This window comes from Poecilia reticulata, chromosome 1, assembly GCF_904066995.2.
Source record: "Poecilia reticulata chromosome 1, P_reticulata-male-v2, whole genome shotgun sequence".
Taxonomy (NCBI): domain Eukaryota; kingdom Metazoa; phylum Chordata; class Actinopteri; order Cyprinodontiformes; family Poeciliidae; genus Poecilia; species Poecilia reticulata.
In genome coordinates this window covers 14,875,091-14,895,740 of record NC_088830.1, presented here as the reverse complement: position 1 = coordinate 14,895,740, position 20,650 = coordinate 14,875,091, and the positions used below count along the sequence as shown (strand labels likewise).

The window sequence follows — 20,650 nt, the reverse complement described above, 5'->3', positions numbered from 1 at the left end:
AAGTACGAAAACCGATCAAAACCCAAGAATTACCAGCAGCTCACTGGTTTCCTAAGATGGTTTTTGTTATGGGTAGTTGCCCAGCTGTGATCTCAGAGTGAAAAACTGAAAAGGATATGTAGTCAGTTTTTGGGACCAGTTTTTGCAACACTCAAGTCACTGCTGGAAGTATGGACGGGTTAATACAGCAGAATAATCTAAATTAAAATTAGCACCATTAAAATGTGGTGGAATTCATTCTGATTTAAAAGGCACAAAAGGTGAATTTCTGCTTTTAAGGGGAATTTCAAAGTGTCTGATGTTGTGAAAGGGCAATTTGCTCCATAGTTTTGCAGCGGCAGCCAAGGTCCGGTCTCCCTGGGGTTTCAACCTCGACCTCAGAACAGACAGAGTAGGAGTGCTCTCTTAACTGAAAGAGTTCTTGAAAGAGTGCGAACACAAATAAGATCAAAGACGACCCCGGGTGATGGCTGATCTAGAGCCTCTATCAGGGATCAAATCCTAAAATCATTTTAAAGACTGAGTTGTGCGTATCCGTTAGCAGCTGTTCTGCAGAGTTTTGAATAAACTACAATCAGTTTGCAAAAAAAACAACCCTCAACAAACATGACACCTCAATGTAGACTATTATAATAGTCAAGTTCACATAGAATGAAGGCAGGAATGGCTCTTTCACAATCTATGAAAGGGAGGAATCACTTCACTTTGTGAAATGTAGGAGATGAAATGAACCAGCTTTTATTGCAACAACGTTTACGTGTCCAAATCTGTCCTCCTGCTCCCTTTCAGTACTCATCAAAGAAAAAACAAATGAAGGATGCCAGTATTCTTTTAACAACCCCTCCCGCCCCCCCAGCAAAACAGAGAAGTAGTCTAAGATCTCTGCTGTTTCAATCTGACTGCATAGGTTCATATGACTCGATCAGCATCACTAAGTACTTTTGCTGCTGTAATCAAATGGGTCTCGGCAGAGAAGCAAAACAGATTCCGGCTTTATTTTAATCCCATCATTGTGCAGAACATACAGACAGATACAAATGGGTTGTCAACAAAGTGCAAGTAAGAAAGAAAATGAAATGATATTTGTGCATTTTATTGCATTTACAATGGCAACGATACAGTCATATAAACACAGGTGCTTAACTCATTCACACTAATTTGACCTGTTAATTGCTCTTACCTCTTCACACCCCTGAACATGCAGCTTGGAATAAAGGGTAGGTTGACTGACATTACAGTTTTCAGGTGTAATTTGAGGCTGCAAACCGTACTGGTAAGAATGGGAAGCTTGGAGCCTGAGGTTGTTGTTGTTGTTTTGTTTTTGTTTTTTTTATACAATAGGAATACACTGTAATAAGTTTTGAATAAATCATAGAACCTGACAAGAGAAGGTTTTCTGTTTTATGAGGTTGAGTTTACGAAGGTGTGCTGAGGTACATCTGCAGAGCAGGAGTAAAGATTAAAATAGTTCCCAGGATTGACACCGTGAGGAAGGCCCACAGGAAAATCCTGTCCAACACCTGAGCCACGAATTTCCAGTCCTGAACAACCTGCAGACGCAAACACACACGGAAGAAACAAAACACATAATTTAGTTCCCAAATATCACATTCTTTTACATAAACAACACTCAGTCTGGACTTTGCTACTATTTAGACAGGAGGCTGAAGCTCAAATGTAGCTTCTTTTTAATGCGTGGAGCCACATTCCCTGCTGTCTGCCTGCCTGCCTCCGCACCTCTCGTATGAAGTGCTCCTTCCTGATGTGACGGCTGATGTAGCGAACGGAGCTCGTGGCTTTCTCCAGCATTGCCAGCCACGCTTGGTTCTCGTCCTCCTTCCCTCCGAACGCTCCTCTCTGCTGGCTGCCGCCGTGGCCGGGAACAGCCCTCCTCCCCGCGCCTCTGCGCTGCTTCAGCTCCGGGCTTCGCATCTCAATGTCTGGGAAGTGATATCTGAGGGGCAATGGCAACAACTACAGTCATTACTTTAGTGGGTTTAGAGAATCGACGCTATTGCTGCGAAATGAGACTGACACAGGATTTTTATTTAAGTTTTTATTTCAAAAGCTGTGACTTTTCAGGTTCGTTTATAGATAAAAAGTTAAGTATTTCAGTTTTATTTTCTCTATGTTCTACTTATCAGGAAACGGCATCATGTTGAGGTTGGCTTTAGTAGCTTCGCAAAGGAGATCTTTTCTTTGGATTTTCATATACGATAGCTTTATTTTGTTTTTGCGCTTTGTTTAATGCCTAAGCTAAGAACCTGTTATAAAAACAGTTTAGTCTAAAACTCAGATGTAAGAAAATGACGATGCCAGAAATTGTCCTTTTTATTTTTCAAAGGAGTGTTAGGATCCCTAAAATACATCTCCGATTTCAGTATGTTTTCTTCTACCTAAATTATTACCACAGAATAGAAAAAAAAATTAAACATACTTTAAAAAAAACACACACACATTACTAGGTTGATGGTGCTCTGTAAAAACCCATTTGATCAATTCTTTTACCAAAAAAAAAAATATCAAGATGTTGGAATTGAAAGATGATTATTGTAATTGATAAATCATTTTTCAAATACTTTAACATGTCAATTATGTTAAAGTATTTTATTGTTCAGACATTACGATTTTTTATTAACAAAATTAGGGAACACAGTGAGGAAATGCAAATATTTTTCATTTCATTTTTTTTTCCATACTCAACTAGGCCTGAAAAATGATCAATTAATTCCATATTTTCCAATTTTTTTTCACACTGTGTAGGAACCCGGTAATAGAAAAAATTACTCTTGTCTGGGAGAACTACCTTTACCCAAACCAGTTATTTTTTAAAAAAAACATATAATTTACATCAATTGTAAGAATTTCTCTTGATTTATGTAGTAACAAAAAGTCTGCCATTGACATCTCTGGACTACAATGTCATGTTCAGAGAGTTATTTTACTATTTAGTGTAAATACCAAGACAACAAGAGAAAAAAGTTCAGTCTATTTAAGTTTACCTGTCGGTGTGGCCCCTCATACAGAGCAGCTTGGGCAGTCTCTGAAGAAACAGGCTCTTTACCCAGGGGGCCATGGGGTGGTAGGTGGCAGAGGAGCGATGGTGAACATTAATAACAAAAACTGTAACAATGATTGAAAAGGTGACGAAGATCATGATGAAGAGGAGGTACTCTCCAATAAGAGGGATCACCTGTTAAAGCAGAAAATACAAAACTGGGTCAGACAAAATTAATAACTTTGTTTACACATGCCAAACAGTCCAGAGAATTAGAAACAGTAAAGGATTATTATTTACTATTATTTGTTATTCAGTTTGCAGTTTATGCTTTACGTTTTAAAAGATTGTCTACAAACTTTTAATTATAATTCATGACTTTGTGTTTCCCCAGGTTTTAAGTGAGGTGTGACATAGAGGCCTGTTTCCTTTGGTCATTCTTTAAAATTAGAAAGTCAAGAGAACAAGGTGTTCATCTAAAGTGTTCTGTTTCGCAAGATTTTAGAAAAGACTGAAAGAAGACGGCTACACTCCTTAACTCGCCTAAATCTGCAGTCGGAACAATGATGTGGAGCGAGTTTTGCATTAGAGCAAGTTTTATTTATTTCTCACATCCTTTGAATATCTATCAATTTTGTATTTTTTTAAAGGGAACATATCTTATCTCCTTTTCAGATTGTGGAATTCATGTATATTTATTTTACTCAGTTTGATCATTTCTACCTCCAAATGCAAAGATTGCTGAAACTCAAAGCTTTCAGAGCTCATTTAAGGTTTTCTTGGTAGCTCAAGACTAACATGAACAGCAAAACACATATCAAACCTGAACTAATAATTCTACATAGATTCAAAAATTGTAAAACAAAATTTGCAGTTTGAGATCTTAACTCTATCTGTAAAAAAAAAAAAATTTAAGATCTTGTTTTCTTTAGGAAGTTTGAAACATTATTTTGTTTTGTTAACTGAATGTATGATCACACTGTTTTATAATTTATAATGGAAAACTAGTAATCCCGTTTAAACAGCAACTTTCAAAAGACATGACAAAGGTTTTATTTAATGAAAACATACCAACTTAACATTTCTCTCTCATCTCTTCCTTTCAAGCATTCAGGAAAAAATACTGCAGCTTTAAAAACACAATAATGCCAATTGTTGTGTTGGCATTATTGTTGGAGGAGAGGAGAGAAGGCATCCTTTGCTATGATCCGTTTTCTTAATAAGGGCGTTCAGCATTTTTAGACAAGCAGCAGGACTGAGCAACCAAAACGGCACGCTAAATTTCAAACTGTAGAAAATGAGAGAGAATAGTTTCCTGTACAAACCTTTGAAGATGAAGGGATGATTTCTTCTATGACCAAAAGGAATACAGTGAGTGACACCAGCACTGATGTCGAAAGGGACAGCTTTTCTCCCTCGTCTGATGGCAAGTAGAAGACCAGCACGGTCAGGAAGGACAGGCCGAGGCACGGGATGATGAGGAAGAGCGTGTAGAACAGCGGCAGCCTCTTGAGGATGAAGGAGTAGGTGATAAATGGGTACCAGTACACTCCATCCCTCCTGCTTCCTTTCATCCCCGTGGCGTTGAGTATCTCCCATTCACCATTGTCAAAGAAGTCTTTGCGATCGACATGGTGGTCCACCAGGACCAGGTCCACCATGTGCCCATCATAGGTCCACGAGCCGAACTTCATGGAGCAGTTCTGCCGGTCAAAGGGGAAGAAGGTGACATCCATGGTGCAGGAGGATTTGTAACTGGCAGGGGGAGTCCATGTTATGGTGCCATCCCAGCGCACTATGGCTTTAGTCATCAAGGAACCTTCAAAACGACCGTCAGCACTTGGAGAATATGAAAAATAGACATGATTGTTTTCAGTTGCATTGATTATGCATCGGTCTAAACAAGCTTCTGTCTGCTAACCGAGAGATAAAATTCTACGGATTCACGATATAATTTTGCGCTGAGACAAAAATGTAAAACAAACATATGCAATATGACCTCAGCACTTTGCTTCAAATAGCATTGAAAAATATTTATACATATCACGCATATTGCAAGCATGATATGCATATATTTTTATTCTCAAAGCTAGACCTAAGCTATTGAGAAATGGGAGAAAAAAAAACATATGTGAAACGTAATAGTTTAATTAGATGTGTTATTTACTTCAGTGAATGGGGTCTGCAAACATGACGCTCGTAGCTGGCCTACTCATGCTTTCAAAACAGAGTTTCTGTAATAAAAGTGATGGTGATGCCCTTTTGTGTTCCAGAAATCTTTCTAAACAGTCAGACTTTTCTCTCTTTAAAGTAAACGAAGAGTGTAGTAGTCTCCTTTGGTCAGCAAGCTGTCAGGCAGTGTGCAGCAATGAGGGGGAGGAAAATAAGTAGGGGGCAACATTATTCATCTCTCTATCCCTTTCTGCTCCACACAGCCAAAGAAATCTTGAGCCAATTCCTCTGGCATCCCATTAAATAGACTGTAAGCCACATAAAAAGCACGGCTGGATAAATGACACTTTAAAACTCTGGATATACCTTCACAACAGCCCATGCCCAGAAGGATCAAATCAAATCAAATGCTTTAATCTTGCAATAGTGCAGAATCCAGTAGAACTTACTTTTCATAGAGAACAATGTCGGGTAGCCATATAGTCTCTGAAGGGACTCTGATCGATGTAATGCCCCCGTTGTCCTCTGGGTTCCACCTCAGCTTCACGTCAGTCCACTCCTGTTGAAATACGCAACGCAATGATCAATACGTCACATTGAGTCAGAGGAGTCGATGGAGGGCAAATTTAAATTGAGTATTTGGATTTTCATTCCAGCAATAAAAAAAAAATAAAAAAAATAAAAAAACTACAATAAAAATCTAATTATACTTTGACTGGCAAGAGTAATTGCAAAAAAAAATAAAAAAAAGAATGAAAATTTGCTGTCTTAGCTTGGGGCAAAAACATAAAAACTGGCAAATGCTCAAGTTCATTTGCTGTCTGTTGTTAAAAAATAATTACTTGTCATATTGTCATAAATTCTCCACTATGTGGATGAAAGCTGTCACTCAGGTGACATTTAAAAACCCTCCCGAATTGGGCATCTGATTTCTGTTGAAATATGAAGCAATAAATACAAATTATGTTTACAAGGAGAACATGACTTTAATTAAAGTGTTAACTGAGTTGGATGAGCAGTTGTATGGATGTGAAACTAAGCTCTAACATATACTGTATGTATTTTTTTTTTTTACCTCTAAGTGAGAATATATGCATTTTCACAAATGACTGAAGATACGTGTGTTTACGTTATGTGACATGGATCATTTATGCCAGGAAGTTTCTATTTAAAGGAGAAAAAAATAACAGGCTGGAGGATAAAAAAGATTACACTGTTTACTATACTTGTGATCATACATTACATTAATTGTAAATGAAGACTGAAGATATTTTTAAGATTTACCCCTGATGTACCCTTGAAATGCTCCATGTACCACTCTTGAGCTTCCACCACTGTCAGTCAGATTAGCATGCATGTGTCTGAGGTCATCTAAATGATGTTAACAAGACAGTTTTGTTTCCTTTCAAGCAGAAGTAAGCAACGTGCCTTTTGATTCGACTGCTTCAAACCAGAAACTAAATTCAGAGTTGTGTTTACACCACAAATAGTTGTGACCCCTTTTTTTTCTTGTGACTTTAAAAGGAGGATGGTTGAATATTATTTTCTTCGCGACAAAGATAGTCAGTGGGGAGTTGGTGCTCACTGCTTGTGTTGAGATTAGGAAGATCAAGGTGTGTTTTTGCTGTCAATCTCACATTGGGTGAAGCCCAAAATATCCTTTGATATTTTCTATTCTCTATTCATTTAGCTGCATCATAATCCAGAAGGTGTTCCAGATTAGTTTCTAGCCCATGTGGTAAACATGACTTTGGCTCTATGTAGCAATGATCAAACTCACTGAATCAGTGTTTGGTAATAAGCTACAGATCTGCTGTGAAATGTTGCTTAGCAAGTATCACTATCCTCTATGATGATTGGTCATTTACGTCCTGGTAATGTGAACTAAAAACTCCAGCAGGCATTGTACAGGTGAGTCCCCTTGCTTATGATTCACTGTAGGGTCTCTAACTTCTTGTACTATTATCATAATCACCATATTCAGAAAAGCTAAAAAAAAAATCCACATAAATGGAATTAAAAACCTAACTTTAAGAATAATTTTTGTGAATCAAATTATTGAAAAAGAGTCAATCAAGTTCTCATCATCACCTGCCAGAGCCACACATTTGTAGTCATCAGCTGGTTCTTTTCGTCCTGCAAGAAAAAAGAAAAGAAAAAAGGAGCCCAGTTAGAGGAGATTAATAAAGCTGAAAACGATAAGAGAGGCTAATGAGGAGCAAACTAGAAGCTGGAACAAAGTGAAGTTTATTGAAGGAGCTTATAAGCCTAGAAGTGACTAATTTATGTTCTTGTTTTGCTTTAACCTCAGAAAGTACAGTAAATATCTACCGAGCTATCTATCTATCTCGACAGCATTTATGTCTGACATGAAGATCACAACGCACTTGATATGCCTTCAGACAAAAAATGTTTATAATCTTAAGAAACAACTGAATCACCCGATGTGAGAAGGTCATCGGCTGCCTCTTTAGCGAATCAACCTCAGTATCGCGCTGCTGACTTGTCCTTACCCTGCTGTCTTAAAATGTACTCTTACTTTCTTTTAATATCAATGGAACAGATTAAATTTGTGTTTTTCTCTTTTTTTAATTGCATTTCTGAAAGCCAGTATGTCTGGTTCTGTGCTTTAGATTCTGTTTGTCTCTCTTTGTTAGTCTCCCGCCCTGCAGCTTGCTAAGACAGAGGGCTGGCATTCCCGAGACACTTTCCGTTCGAGGTTGCCTTTGAATTTGATTAAACTTGAATTGAAGTGGCAATAAATCAAGATGAAAAACAGATTAAATTGAACTTGAATTTGATTGTGGTCTGTTTACATTTCCCCCCCGCCCTCCAATCTGCTCCCAGACACATTTTGAAGGGAAATAAAGCTGACAGAATAAATTAAATTGACCTAAATTGCTCTGACAAAGACAGTTTTTAGTGAGAATAGAACATACGGCATTTTAGGGTGGAGTTTGCGTAGTTTCTAATTTTATCCACAGCCGGAGTGATTTTACATAGCAAGTGTAAACGTTGTGTTCTTCCTCTGCCATCTACCAAAGTTATAATGTAACTGTGTTCTGTAAAAATAAATGAGAAAGGAGTTCAAATTGGGATCTGATAAAGGTTCATGGCATAAAAGAAAATTTAAACTGTCCAGTGCTTTGCCAGTTGTTTTTCATTCATTTTTGTCAGTAAGTTGTTTCATTTGTCCAAAGATAAAAGAAAGACAAGAACCAACCGTGGATTTGGAGTTAAATACAACACTGACACTGATAAATTTAGCAAAGAAAATATTAACAGTGTGATATTAAAAATTTAGGACACCCGTGGTGATGTTTTCTTTTGCTACCAGTTGCTCTGAAATAATGATTTGACTTCAAATTGTCTACAGACTGCTTAAGAAGATTCTTGATGTTTTAACATTTAACTTCAGAAGCTCTTAAGTCCTGTTTTCAAGTTGGACCTGACTTGTCCGAATATTAATTGAATTTTTTTGCTTTTTAAAAATATATTATTATGGTAGGAGTCAGAAATATTTTTGTCTGCTGAATCTACCACTAAGTTAACATTGCTGCAGCGTCGCATAGGAACAGAGCGACTCCAGAGTTCAATTAATCTTCCCGAGGGTCTCCTAGTGTCACTCAGCAGCTGATCGCAAACTGAGATCACAGTCATCATTAGAGGTCTTAATTTTAAAAAAAAAAAAGTCTGTTCAAAGTAGCCTAGAAATGCTGATTGTTGGAGCAAAGGTTCACCATAGAGCAATAAAATGTACATTGCTTAGACAGGGCAATATATCTTCATAAAAGTTAAATGCCTCGCACTGTCCGATGTGAATAAAACCTGGAATTGACTTTAAATGCCAAGTCCTCACCACATCAACCAGCTGCGAGATCTTCAGTCCAAAGCGAACAGTGATGGTGTCGTTGGCATGACCGACGGGCCGCACCCACTTCTGATAACCTTTGAAGAGATTTCTCAGCAGGAAATCTTCCTTCTGAGCCAGAGACACAAAGTCCTCCGGGGCTGTAAAAAGGAAAGCAAGAAATATGATAATGCTTAACTTATTACATATTTCTGGATTTAAAGTATCTCAAATCTATGTCAGGGAGCTGGGGTTTTTTTGAGATTTTTTTGCATTTCAGAACAATTTTGGTATTGACTGCTAAAAACAGAGTACGATTTAAAAACAAATAGCAACATGTAGACCCATGAATACACCAGACAAGTTTGGGAGAAAGTGAAACAGAAGTTTCTGGAGAAGCAGCCAAGAGGCTTGGTGTTAATATGGAGGAGATCGAACCTGTTCACAGTAAAACTACCAGTTGTTCACTCCACAAATTTGGCCTTCATAGATAGTGGTCAGCATCAGGGCCGGAGCTGAAAAAAGGCTCTGTGTGCATTTTGCCACAAGCCAGGAAGGAGACGCAGCAAAACATGTAGCAGAAGATCCCCATCGTCAGGAAAAGGCCAAACTGAACTTTTGCGAAACAACATGAGTGATGGAAGAGCAGCAAACATTAATTAACATAACCAACTCTTTATTTGCCTTCACAAGTAAGTGGGAGGATATGAGGTCATGTCCTTAGAATGAGCCTGGCAACACATAGACACACACACACGCACACCTACACACACACACACACACACACATCAACAATCAACATCAGACTCATGGCTGTTCATGGCCAAACGGATGTGTCCAAGTTCCCAAGAGCAGCAAAATGATCACGCTGACACAATCACCTCAGACAGATCCGTCGCCAGGGGAGATAAAAAGAGCTCAGAGCGTTCGGTGCAGTCAGCCACAAGACATGACTGTCAGAGTAAAAAGTGACACCCGCGCACTGCTGGGAAGACGAGCACGGAAGCCGCAGCGCTCTCGCTTCACTGGCCACCATTCATTTGCAAACAGCTGCGAGAGTTCAGATCCCAGAGGTGGGCACTAACAGGGAGCACCCTGCATAAATATAATGAAGCATTCTGTAATTCTACCTCGGGCAACTTCACTGATCAGCTGAAAGTAGGAAAATATGTAGGTATCAAATGGAAACTGAGGACACCATTATCTGCAGTTTTTCACTTTATGTTTTTTTTTATGAATAATTCATAAAGTGTTTTATGTTTTTACTTACATAGGCGAGGTCTGGCAGATAGTTTAATAGTGAAACAAAAAAATCTCATTACGCAGAATTCAGATGAAAATGGCAGTGGCATTCGCCGGTCGCTCAGAGCAGTATCTGGCATTTGAACATGACCCACACACAAGATGGGCCTTCAATGCTAACGCAGTGGGTTTATGAGCTGGAAGCTCGGGGCATTTGTCCACATAAGAAAGTGATGTTTGGCACGGCCTGTGGTGCAGCGTTGCAACAGAGGCCAATGAAAAGGAGAGGGGAACTTTAATTCAACAGCCTTTCAAATAAGGGCCATGCATCAGAGGAGTGGTGAGAGCTGATAAGGGAGGAGGAGAGGGGAGGGGGTGAGACAGACTGACCCAGAGCAATTCCCTCCAGCATCGGAGAGAAACAGGAAGACAGGGAAGGAGAGAAGCTGAAAGAAACATTAACTGGGGCAAGAGGAAGGAGAACAGACTGCAAAACTGATAGTAATTCCTCTATCGTTGAATATGACACACTTCTTTTTTTCACTTTATGAGCCAAATCCTTCAGAAGAAGAAAAAAAAAAAACGCATTAGGGGGCTCAGGTGCTGAGACCAAGGTGTCTTTGGGCAAACCACTGAGGTCTGAAGCCTAATCTCAGACGGGAGGCATAAAACCTGAATGGCTCCATCAATCTGTCGAGCCGAGGGATTCAGTGATTCAGGCCTGCTTTCCATATATCTTAAAGCAGATAAAGGTGTCAATGACATATTGAATCCCCTCCCCCAGGTTTCTTTACGACGCAGTCCATTTTACATTCAGACTAAAACTCTGACAATATCAAACTTGACAAATTTTACAGACGTCTTTTGACAAAGCGAAACGTGAAGCAAACAGACAAACGAACAGACAAACGGCACTCAAAGCAGCGGTAGGTTAATTAGAAATATAATCAGCAACATGTCAGATCATTAAACTCATTAACATGATCACCAAACTTCCAAGCTTTTTACCTAAGACAATCAGCTGCATGCAGATGTCTGTTGTTTTGAACATTATGCAAAGTGAATGAGAGAAAATGAAGCTTTTCAACAGCTGCTCAGAAGTTATCTTGAAAAAAAACTATTACAATTATTTTAAAGTGATAAAATAAATGAATTCTCCAAATAGGGCTTTTATTTTTTTAATACACCTGGTGTTGAATGAATGGGTAGATTTGTTGGTGGGTTCAGTCTATACTGTCCACGATAACATACATGGGAGCAAACTTTGGGTTTAAGGACTTTATAACAAAGAGAATGAAAAATGTGCAAATAGTTTCAGTCAGAGGTTTTCATACATCCATACATTAAGAAGTAGATCTAGACGAACGACTGAGAATTTATTGTGGAGTTTCTGAAATCCTGACAGCATAAAAATGAAACAGAATCCCAAGTATGGGCATTAAAAAAAATAGCTTACCCTAGAACAGACTGTGGGATTGTATGTAAAATTATATTAATGTATCAAATATTTCTATTTGACAGAAATGTGATATAGGTGTGAATAATTAATTAACTCATTTAAAAAAGCTCTGAAATTACTTTTTACTTCATATCTCATCGGTAATTTTATCCAATTTCCCCTCATCTGATGGTGACGCTGTGGCAACTGAAACTTGGTCAGTTATTATTATTATTTTTAATACAATGATGCAAAGACAGTAGACACAAAGTGTAAGTTTATGCCAGTGGTGAGTGTATGCAAACTTTTGATCCGCATTGAACTTTTGCATAATGTACAGTAAGTCTCAGAGATCATTATGTGTGTTCCTGTACATTTCCCCACAGATTTACCAAGACAATAAAATCAGCAGGTGTCTCAATGAAGATAATTTAAATGACAAATTTTAATTTCGATATCAGAAGTAAACAATCTAATGTTTTCCAAGTTCAAAAAAGTATTCAGATGAATGTAATTACCTATTAGATGACAGAGAAATATAAATGAAACATATGTGCTAAAAAAAAAAAACGAACCTAAGTACACTCCATTATTTTAACAGCCACAACTGGATCTCTGCTAATTATTCTTTACGTGAACAAAACAAAAAATAATCCTCAAGAAAAAGTAAAACATTCATGGACCCTTTATCAGTTTTCAAAATTCATATTGCTTCCTGTTCAGTGTGTGGAGCATGCAAAGTGAAAACACAGGCTGCGTTTCTTTCAGTTGCATCAGATTCACACAGAGTTTGCAAAGAGCTAAAATTGGGTTTTTGCACACTTTTCTTTCTATATGAAAACACAGGAAGCAGCTTTGTTTCAGGATCCTCGTAAACAAAAACGCGGTAGCCCCATTAGTCCCAGGTCTGCATTCCTCCATAAGAGCCAGCTCTTTCCATTAGATCGAGGCAGATAGCAGCGAATGCGGTGTGTGTGCACGGCTGAGATATAGAGGGTATTGATTGCAATGTGCACTGTGATGGTTGGAGTGGGGGGGGTGGAGGCTGAATCTCTGTAGGAAAATTATGATGCATTAAAGCGTGACTGTCTGTATCCACTTCCTGCATGAAAGCCCTCAGCAGGAGTATAACAGAGATTTGGCAGCGTCTGTGAGGGACGAGGCTTCGTTGCTGAATGACAGATGCAGGAGAGGCCCAGCGTGCACAAGCGCACCCTGCCTGCTTTCTCAATCTGAAACACCCCATGTGGGGACAGAGTAGCATGATCACCTTGACACTGCCACATCTGTTACAAGTGGAAACACAACGGGAAGCGCCACCGAGAGGGGTAAGAGAGAACAGCTTTCATTTTATATGTCAGGAGGCATAAAAATAGTTCAGCGTTGTGTTTTAGTCCATTTTGACTATAACTGCACACAGAGTGACTGACGACCAGGCGTGGATTGGTGTGAGGCAACTGGCATAACACGCTATTAGAGGATTTACACAAAGATTTAAAACAAAAATACATGCATACATTTTAGGCTTCTTTTTATGTCCACATGGTTTATTTGTCACAATTTAAGTGGCTTAAAACAAAAAAAGAAACAAATACCCTAGTAAATGAACCTCCATTTTGCAATGACTTTGCCTAAAATCAATACATTTTTTGCATTTGAATCTTTACGGTTTCTGTAAACAGTCCAAAACATTTTTAATTAAAAAATAAAAATAATTGATCAGGCTTGATGCAACTGGAACTTGACTTTACCGCTGTGTCAACAGTCCTCAGTTTACATCTAACTATATTTGAAGATTTTTTTTTTTTTACAAAATACAGAAAGTCCCCAAATGAAAATATGTTGCATTTTAAATATATATTTCAAATTGAGTAAATTTTCTTATATCTAAACTATATATAGTGAATATAAAACGATATAGGAGAAATTATGACATCTGTGAAAGCCTGGTTTTATAGCACAAGCATATGGATATTTAATATCAGTTTAAGAAAAACCCTGTTAAGAAAAATCTAAAATAAATAGACCATAAAAGCTGAAAAAACACCTGAATTTAGCCCAACATGGCTAAAATCAAACACCAGTATAAGATGTAATTGATTATACCATAATTAAGCATTTTGACGATGGCTACCCTGTTTAAATCCCAAATAGACATTTAACTTGCTGACAGCTTAAATCAGAGTAGACACTGTGGAGCTTTCTGGTGCCTTTAAAAAGATGACTGCAGGACAAATTGCAGGATTTAATGAAGTCTCTAAAGACTCTAAAATTCATCATTTCATGTTGTAGAAAACAGCCGTACGGTTAAGAACTTTTCAACTTTTCAACAGCCAATATGCCCAGGCTGGACGATTTCTGAAAGCAGAACTGAAACCGTTGAGAATCAAAAGTCTGGACATTATAGACAAAGACTAAGTTGTATCTGATTTAGGGCTGTGTAATAATATCGATATATATATATATATATATATATATATATATATATATATATAATATATATATATATATATATATATATATATATATATATATATATATATATATATATATATATATATATATATATATATATATATATATATATATATATATATATATATAGCTGACTGTATAGCTCAATAGGTAAAGTCACCAGTCTTCCACCCGGGAGACCCGGGTTCGAGGCCAGGCTGGGGGCTGGGGCAAACGGTTACAACGGTGACATTGAGCTGTCAGTGTGGGTCCTTAGGCAAGACCCTTGGAGCTATATAGCCTACCTCATACCATGAGAGACACAAATAAGCACGACATGCCGGCTCAGACGTCGCCCGGTCAAACAAGGTCTGCGTCAGGTGCTGGGGAACCAGAGCACCCTGATGAAAAGTGGGCTACTGGAACAAGACGGAAATGGGCGAGAGGTGAAAACATGGATCTGTTGGAATGCTACTACTCAAGTAATCCTAGTCAGAGGGGCTACATGCAAAGACTGTGGGAGGAATGGTTAGCTCGACATCCCCAGTCAACACTAACTGCCAAACAACTAGTAGCTCAGTGTTCCAACATCCGCAAACGGCAACTGCTGTCACAACTTGAGATTGACGAGGTACAACACAAGTGCTACGGGAAGGAGCCAGGATGCTACAACTCCCCACCCAGAGACTGGGTATGTAGCCCCAGTAATGAACGAACCATCTGAGCTGAACGAGGCAGCAACTGACCTGAGAGAGAGAATCATGGCCCGAATGAACACCAGACAACCCCGACGCCAATTACAACGGCTGAGTGAAGTACCATCAGAAAGTCTCATTGAAGATGTGAATGCAGCATTGAGAACGATCCCTACCAACACCATAACAGAAACCAATGAGCTGATATACAACTCAGCATCAGTGATCCTTGACATGCTTGGTTATAAGAGCAACCATGAGACCCAATACCCACCATGGAAAAGACGGTTAGAGGCTAAGATCAAGATCACAAGGAGGGAAGTGAGTCAACTGTCAGAGCTCCAAAGGGGTGCAATGAAAAGATCAGTACCCAAGAAGTACAGCCAGATGCCCATACCTGAAGCACTCGAAACTGCCAAACAAAGGCTCCAAGCCTTGGCCAGCCGCCTAAAGAGATACACGAGAGAGAATGAAGCCAGGAGGATTAACCGGCTCTTCGCCACCCAACCAGCCAAAGTGTACTCTCAATGGCAGGGTAATAACAACAGAGCAGACCCACCCAGGCTGGAGACTGAACAATACTGGAAAGGCATATGGGAAAGGGAGGCGTCCCACAACAGCAATGCACAGTGGCTAACCTCTCTACGAGAGGACCACAGCAACCTCCCGGAACAAGCCCCGGTAACCATCACTGTGGCAGATGTCCAAGACAGAGTCTCGGGTATGAAAAACTGGACAGCACCAGGACCTGACATGATCCATGCCTACTGGCTTAAGAAACTCACTGCCCTCCATGAGCGACTGGCAGCTCAACTGAACCAGCTGCTACAAAATGGGACTCACCCTGAATGGTTAACTGAAGGGCGCACAATCCTGATACAGAAGGACCCCTCGAAGGGTTCAGTCCCATCCAACTATCGGCCAATAACCTGTCTCTCTACAACATGGAAGCTCATGTCAGGCATCATAGCGGCTAAGATAAGCGGGCACATGGATAAATACATGAGCAAGGCACAGAAGGGCATAGGCATAAATAGCAGAGGAGCCAAACACCAACTCCTTGTAGACCACACAGTCGCCCGAGACTGCAAAACCCGACACACCAACCTGTGTACCGCTTGGATTGATTACAAGAAAGCCTATGACTCAATGCCACACACTTGGATCATTGAATGCTTAGAGACATCAACATCAATAGGACTCTAAGAGCCTTCATTGCAAACTCGATGGGGCTGTGGAAAACCACCCTTGAAGCCAACTGCAAACCACTTGCACAAGTGTCCATCAAATGTGGCATATACCAAGGAGATGCTCTGTCCCCACTGCTGTTCTGCATAGGCCTGAACCCTCTCAGCCAAATCATCAACAAGACTGGCTACGGATACCGACTCAAGAATGGGGCCACGATCAGTCACCTCCTCTACATGGATGACATCAAGCTGTACGCCAAGAGCGAGCGAGACATCGACTCACTGATCCACACCACCAGGATCTACAGCACTGACATTGGGATGTCATTCGGACTAGAGAAGTGTGGTCGGATGGTTACAAAGAGAGGGAAGGTCGCCCACACAGAAGGGGTCTCACTCCCAGAAGGAACAATAGCAGACATAGAGCACAGCTACAAGTACCTGGGAATACCACAAGCAAATGGCAACCTCAATGAGGTCACAAGGAAAGGAGCCACAGCCAAATACCTCCAACGAATAAGACAAGTCCTGAGAAGCCAGCTCAATGGCAAGAACAAGATCCGTGCAATAAACAGCTATGCCTTACCAGTAATCAGATACCCTGCCGGAATAATTAGCTGGCCAATGGAAGAGATGAAGGCCACGGATGTTAAGACTAGGAAGCTACTAACCATGCATGGAGGATTCCACCCCAAATCCAGCACCCTGAGACTGTACACGAGCCGTAAGGAAGGAGGCAGAGGACTAGTGAGTGTGAGAGCCACTGTCCAGGATGAAACATCCAAGATCCATAAATACATCAAGGACAAAGCCTCAACGGACGATGTGCTCAGCGAATGTCTCAGGCAATGGGGAACAGAAGACAAGGTGCTGGAAGTACCATCATGGGAGGACAAGCCCCTACATGGGATGTACCACCGACAAATAACTGAAGTGGCTGATGTCAGGAAAACCTACCAATGGCTGGAGAAAGCTGGACTCAAGGACAGCACAGAGGCTCTCATCCTGGCCGCCCAGGAACAGGCCCTAAACACCAGAGCAATAGAGGCTCAGATCTACCACACCAGAGAAGACCTAAGGTGTAGGTTGTGCAAGGAGGCCCCTGAGACAGTCCAGCACATAATAGCAGGGTGCAAGATGCTGGCAGGGAAATCGTACATGGAACGACATAACCAAGTGGCAGGCATAGTGTACAGGAACATCTGTGCAGAATATGGACTGGAAGCCCCGAGATCAAAGTGGGGAACACCCCCAAAAGTGGTGGAGAATGACCGAGCTAAGATCCTGTGGGACTTCCAGATCCAGACAGACAAGATGGTAATGGCGAACCAACCGGACATTGTGGTGGTGGATAAAGAACAGAGGAAAGCCGTTGTGGTGGATGTAGCAATACCAAGTGATTACAACATCAGGAAAAAGGAGCATGAGAAATTGGAGAAGTACCAGGGCCTCAGGGAGGAACTGGAAAAGACCTGGAAGGTGAAGACCACAGTGGTGCCTGTGGTAATCGGGGCCCTCGGGGCAGTCACCCCCAAACTGGAGCAGTGGCTACAACAGATCCCAGGAACAACATCAGACATCTCAGTCCAGAAATGTGCAGTTCTAGGCACAGCCAAGATACTGCGCAGAACCCTCAAGCTCCCAGGCCTCTGGTAGAGGACCCGAGCTCAGAGGATGAAACAGACCACCCGAGGAGGGTGAGAAGGGAATTTTTTTTTTTTTTATATATATATATATATGCTCTGAATAGGTATCAAACTATTCAGAGCAGGTACTTGGTGCACTTTATTTACTTTACAATATATATATATATATATATTTTTTTTTTTTTCTTTGCTAGAAAAAAAAATCAATATTCATCCGCAAGTATCGTAACATCCAGCTGTCACCTTGCTCACTCACTGCTTGCTTTGCCGGGAGAGTGATTAGGTCATCAGGCTTAGAGTGATTTCTTCAGATGTTAAGTGTTGAGGTTTAAAAGGTATCAAACTATTCAGAGCAGGTACTTGGTGCACTTTATTTACTTTACAAATGCATGTAAGCTACAGTTTGTACTGTTTCAATTAAAAGAAACATGTTTTCTCACCACTTCTTTGATTCATTTTGTCCAGCTGTTGACTTTAAGTCTGTGTCCATGTCCAACCAGAGCCAGGTATTGTGTAGTTGCTGGTTTTAATCAGTTTTCAGTTAAATTAATTCAATCCAACTCTATAACAGTCACAAAATGTCACCAAAATCACTCTGTCCCTCTAAAATCTTTCAGAAAATCACAAAAGTGTATTGAATTGTATCATTTGCTGAATATTGCAATATATATATATATATCATATTGTGAGCAGCATATTGTGTATCGTATCGTATCGTGAGATTATTGTATCACTACAGCCCTAATCTGACTGATGTGAGAGGCTGGAAATAGCAACAATACACATCTCACTGAAGTTACTTAGGCCAACGACAACACTAACTATTAGTCGTAGGGTGTACTGTTTTTATTTCTAAGATCTTTGTTGTTATCTTCAGTGCACATAAAACAAGGTGGTTACCCGCCATTCAATCATGTTTTTTCCAGATGTAAATAAAACAGTAAACATTCTTTTGCAATAAGAACTGAATATTTATGATGTGTCCAAACACAGTTTTTGGACTAAAAACCACTCCTTAGTTTTTAGTCCAATAACTAAGGAGTAGTTTTTGGGATCGACCTTTGATCCCTGATGAGGCAAAAGTGTACAAAGAACACAAACAGAAGGAAACGATGACAAAAGCTGACATATGCTAAAGGCAGATGAATTTCAATCAAATCTAAATTAGTCAATGAGATTTGATCTTCTTGAACAGACGTATAGAGGCCACATCTGATCGAGATTCTCCACAGAGTCTGTAACCAGCCGCTCTTAGGCTAACGCAAAAAAAAAAAAAAAAAATGTCAACACTAGGGCAAACAGAAAAAATGAGCAGCAACATATTATATTTGATTATAAAATTGACTGTAAATTCAATATAGCAAGGTGACCAAGACAAGACTAAGCCTAAATTAATAAGAAAGTTTATATCTATGGTAATAAAAGAAAAGGTACATTAATATATTCTCAAAGACATATCCCTATTTGCAGTTTTCTACATGAAATTTCTTTTAAATATATAAAATTTATCTCAGTTTAGTTTATCACACAAGCAAGCCTACCTTCCTAAAGCAGAGAAAACCGACTCTCTTTACTTTCCACAACAAAGCTTTTGAGAGATGAATCTCTTTATTGTATGAGGGATTTCATTTCCCTCCGTAGTTCCTGCGCGTATTATTACATACTTTATTGTTTCCGTACTGTTCTCCTCGCAGCTCATCATGTGCCACGCGTCCCAAGGGGGGCGCTGCGCACTCACTCTTTAATAAATGATGAATGCGCTCCTGTTCACTGACCCCAGCAGTTTGTCCCGCTCGATTATAAAGTATAATTTCCTCTGGAAATTATAAAACGACCCGCCAAGTAATAAAACCCCGCTCTTCAATAGTGCGCCGTGTGCAGAACGTGCTAAAGACTCTCCAATTAGACTTAATAACGAGGCCGACGTGACGTTTTGCGCTTGTTGTCGCACAAAACGACTCCAAGTCGTTCTCGGCACCGTGCCTGCTGTAATGTCATATCGCACCATCACCGGTTTACATCAAGACGCGCTCCACAGATTCCTCACCTTGCGCAGCAGCCTCTCCAAGAGCCAAAGAGAACCACAGCACCGCAGCCGCAAACTTCATGCTTTGTCCCGTCTTCAACAATGGATCAGAATGTTCTGCCGTTCTGCGTCTCCTCAGCAGCCATGTGGGACCCCCCCCAGGTGAATCCCGCTTTAAATGATGAATGATGAAGGACGGCAGCTTGTTGGTAGCTTCTTGCACAGCGCGCCCCACCTTCCTGCTGTGGTGTTGGTCCGTCCTTTCCTTTCCGCTCTGCGTTGCCCGCTGCGCTTCTCTGCAGCTTCTTCTGCGTGAGTCCAGGCAGCTTGGAGCTCCGGAGCCGATCGAGCCGATGGGCTGGAGGCGGGACAGACCAGTCACAGGGTGTGGAGGGAGGACACATCTGATCTGCCCCACATCCAAAGGGGGGATTGCTTTCATCAACGTGCAAAGAAATGAAACAAGTTGGAGCTGCGATCACTTTGAAAGTGAAGTTTTGAGTAACTGATTTATTAGTTATGACGCGATGAACCTTCGTTTTATTTTATTTTTCCTGGTTTCCTTTGATAAATTATGAGGGAACCATTGTGGGAACATCAAACAAAAATTATAGGGGTGCACCAATTGCAGTTTTCTGGCCTATCGCCGATCCGCGATCTTTAAAAAGCCCGACCTGCCAATTCCAATTTTTTTTATTGATACCATTTTTGTTGATAAAATAGAGCAAGAAAGTCACAGAGTTGGAGACAGTGATTGGTGACTGCAAATGTGTAAACATGACCCGGTGGGTCGGTCAGTCATTTAAATCTCTCCCACAGGTGAGCAGAAGAGGACAGAGGTTGATTGTTAGACCTTTGCTGAGATACATATTAGGGGAAAAGATCGGCTTCACATGAAAGTATCGGCTAATCGCCGATCTCCCAAAATGAAGGAAATTG

General features: G+C 40.3%; 1 protein-coding gene across 1 annotated transcript; it reads right to left on the bottom strand.

Annotated features, from left to right (window-relative positions):
• Positions 1-970: 970 nt before the first annotated feature.
• On the bottom strand, positions 971-20,372 carry LOC103464222 (neuronal acetylcholine receptor subunit non-alpha-3-like). The gene is made up of 8 exons (XM_008408190.3): positions 19,733-20,372; positions 9,030-9,181; positions 7,262-7,306; positions 5,620-5,729; positions 4,324-4,837; positions 3,003-3,193; positions 1,738-1,954; positions 971-1,550 (listed from the first exon to the last, which is right to left on the bottom strand). The coding sequence occupies exons 1-8, from the start codon at positions 20,151-20,153 to the stop codon at positions 1,416-1,418; spliced, it is 1,785 nt and encodes a 594-aa protein (XP_008406412.2). The 5' UTR covers positions 20,154-20,372; the 3' UTR covers positions 971-1,415.
• Between the last annotated feature and the right edge of the window lie 278 nt (positions 20,373-20,650).

Bases quoted from the DNA above. Each gene is read 5' to 3' on its own strand.
- LOC103464222 (XM_008408190.3), bottom strand. From the start codon at position 20,153: ATGAAAGCAATCCCCCCTTTGGATGTGGGGCAGATCAGATGTGTCCTC. The intron at 1,955-3,002 runs GTAAACTTAAAT...ATTGCCCCTCAG, and splicing joins ATGAGGGGCCACACCGACAG to ATATCACTTCCCAGACATTG. The intron at 1,551-1,737 runs GTGCGGAGGCAG...TTGCGTCTGCAG, and splicing joins AGGAGCACTTCATACGAGAG to GTTGTTCAGGACTGGAAATT.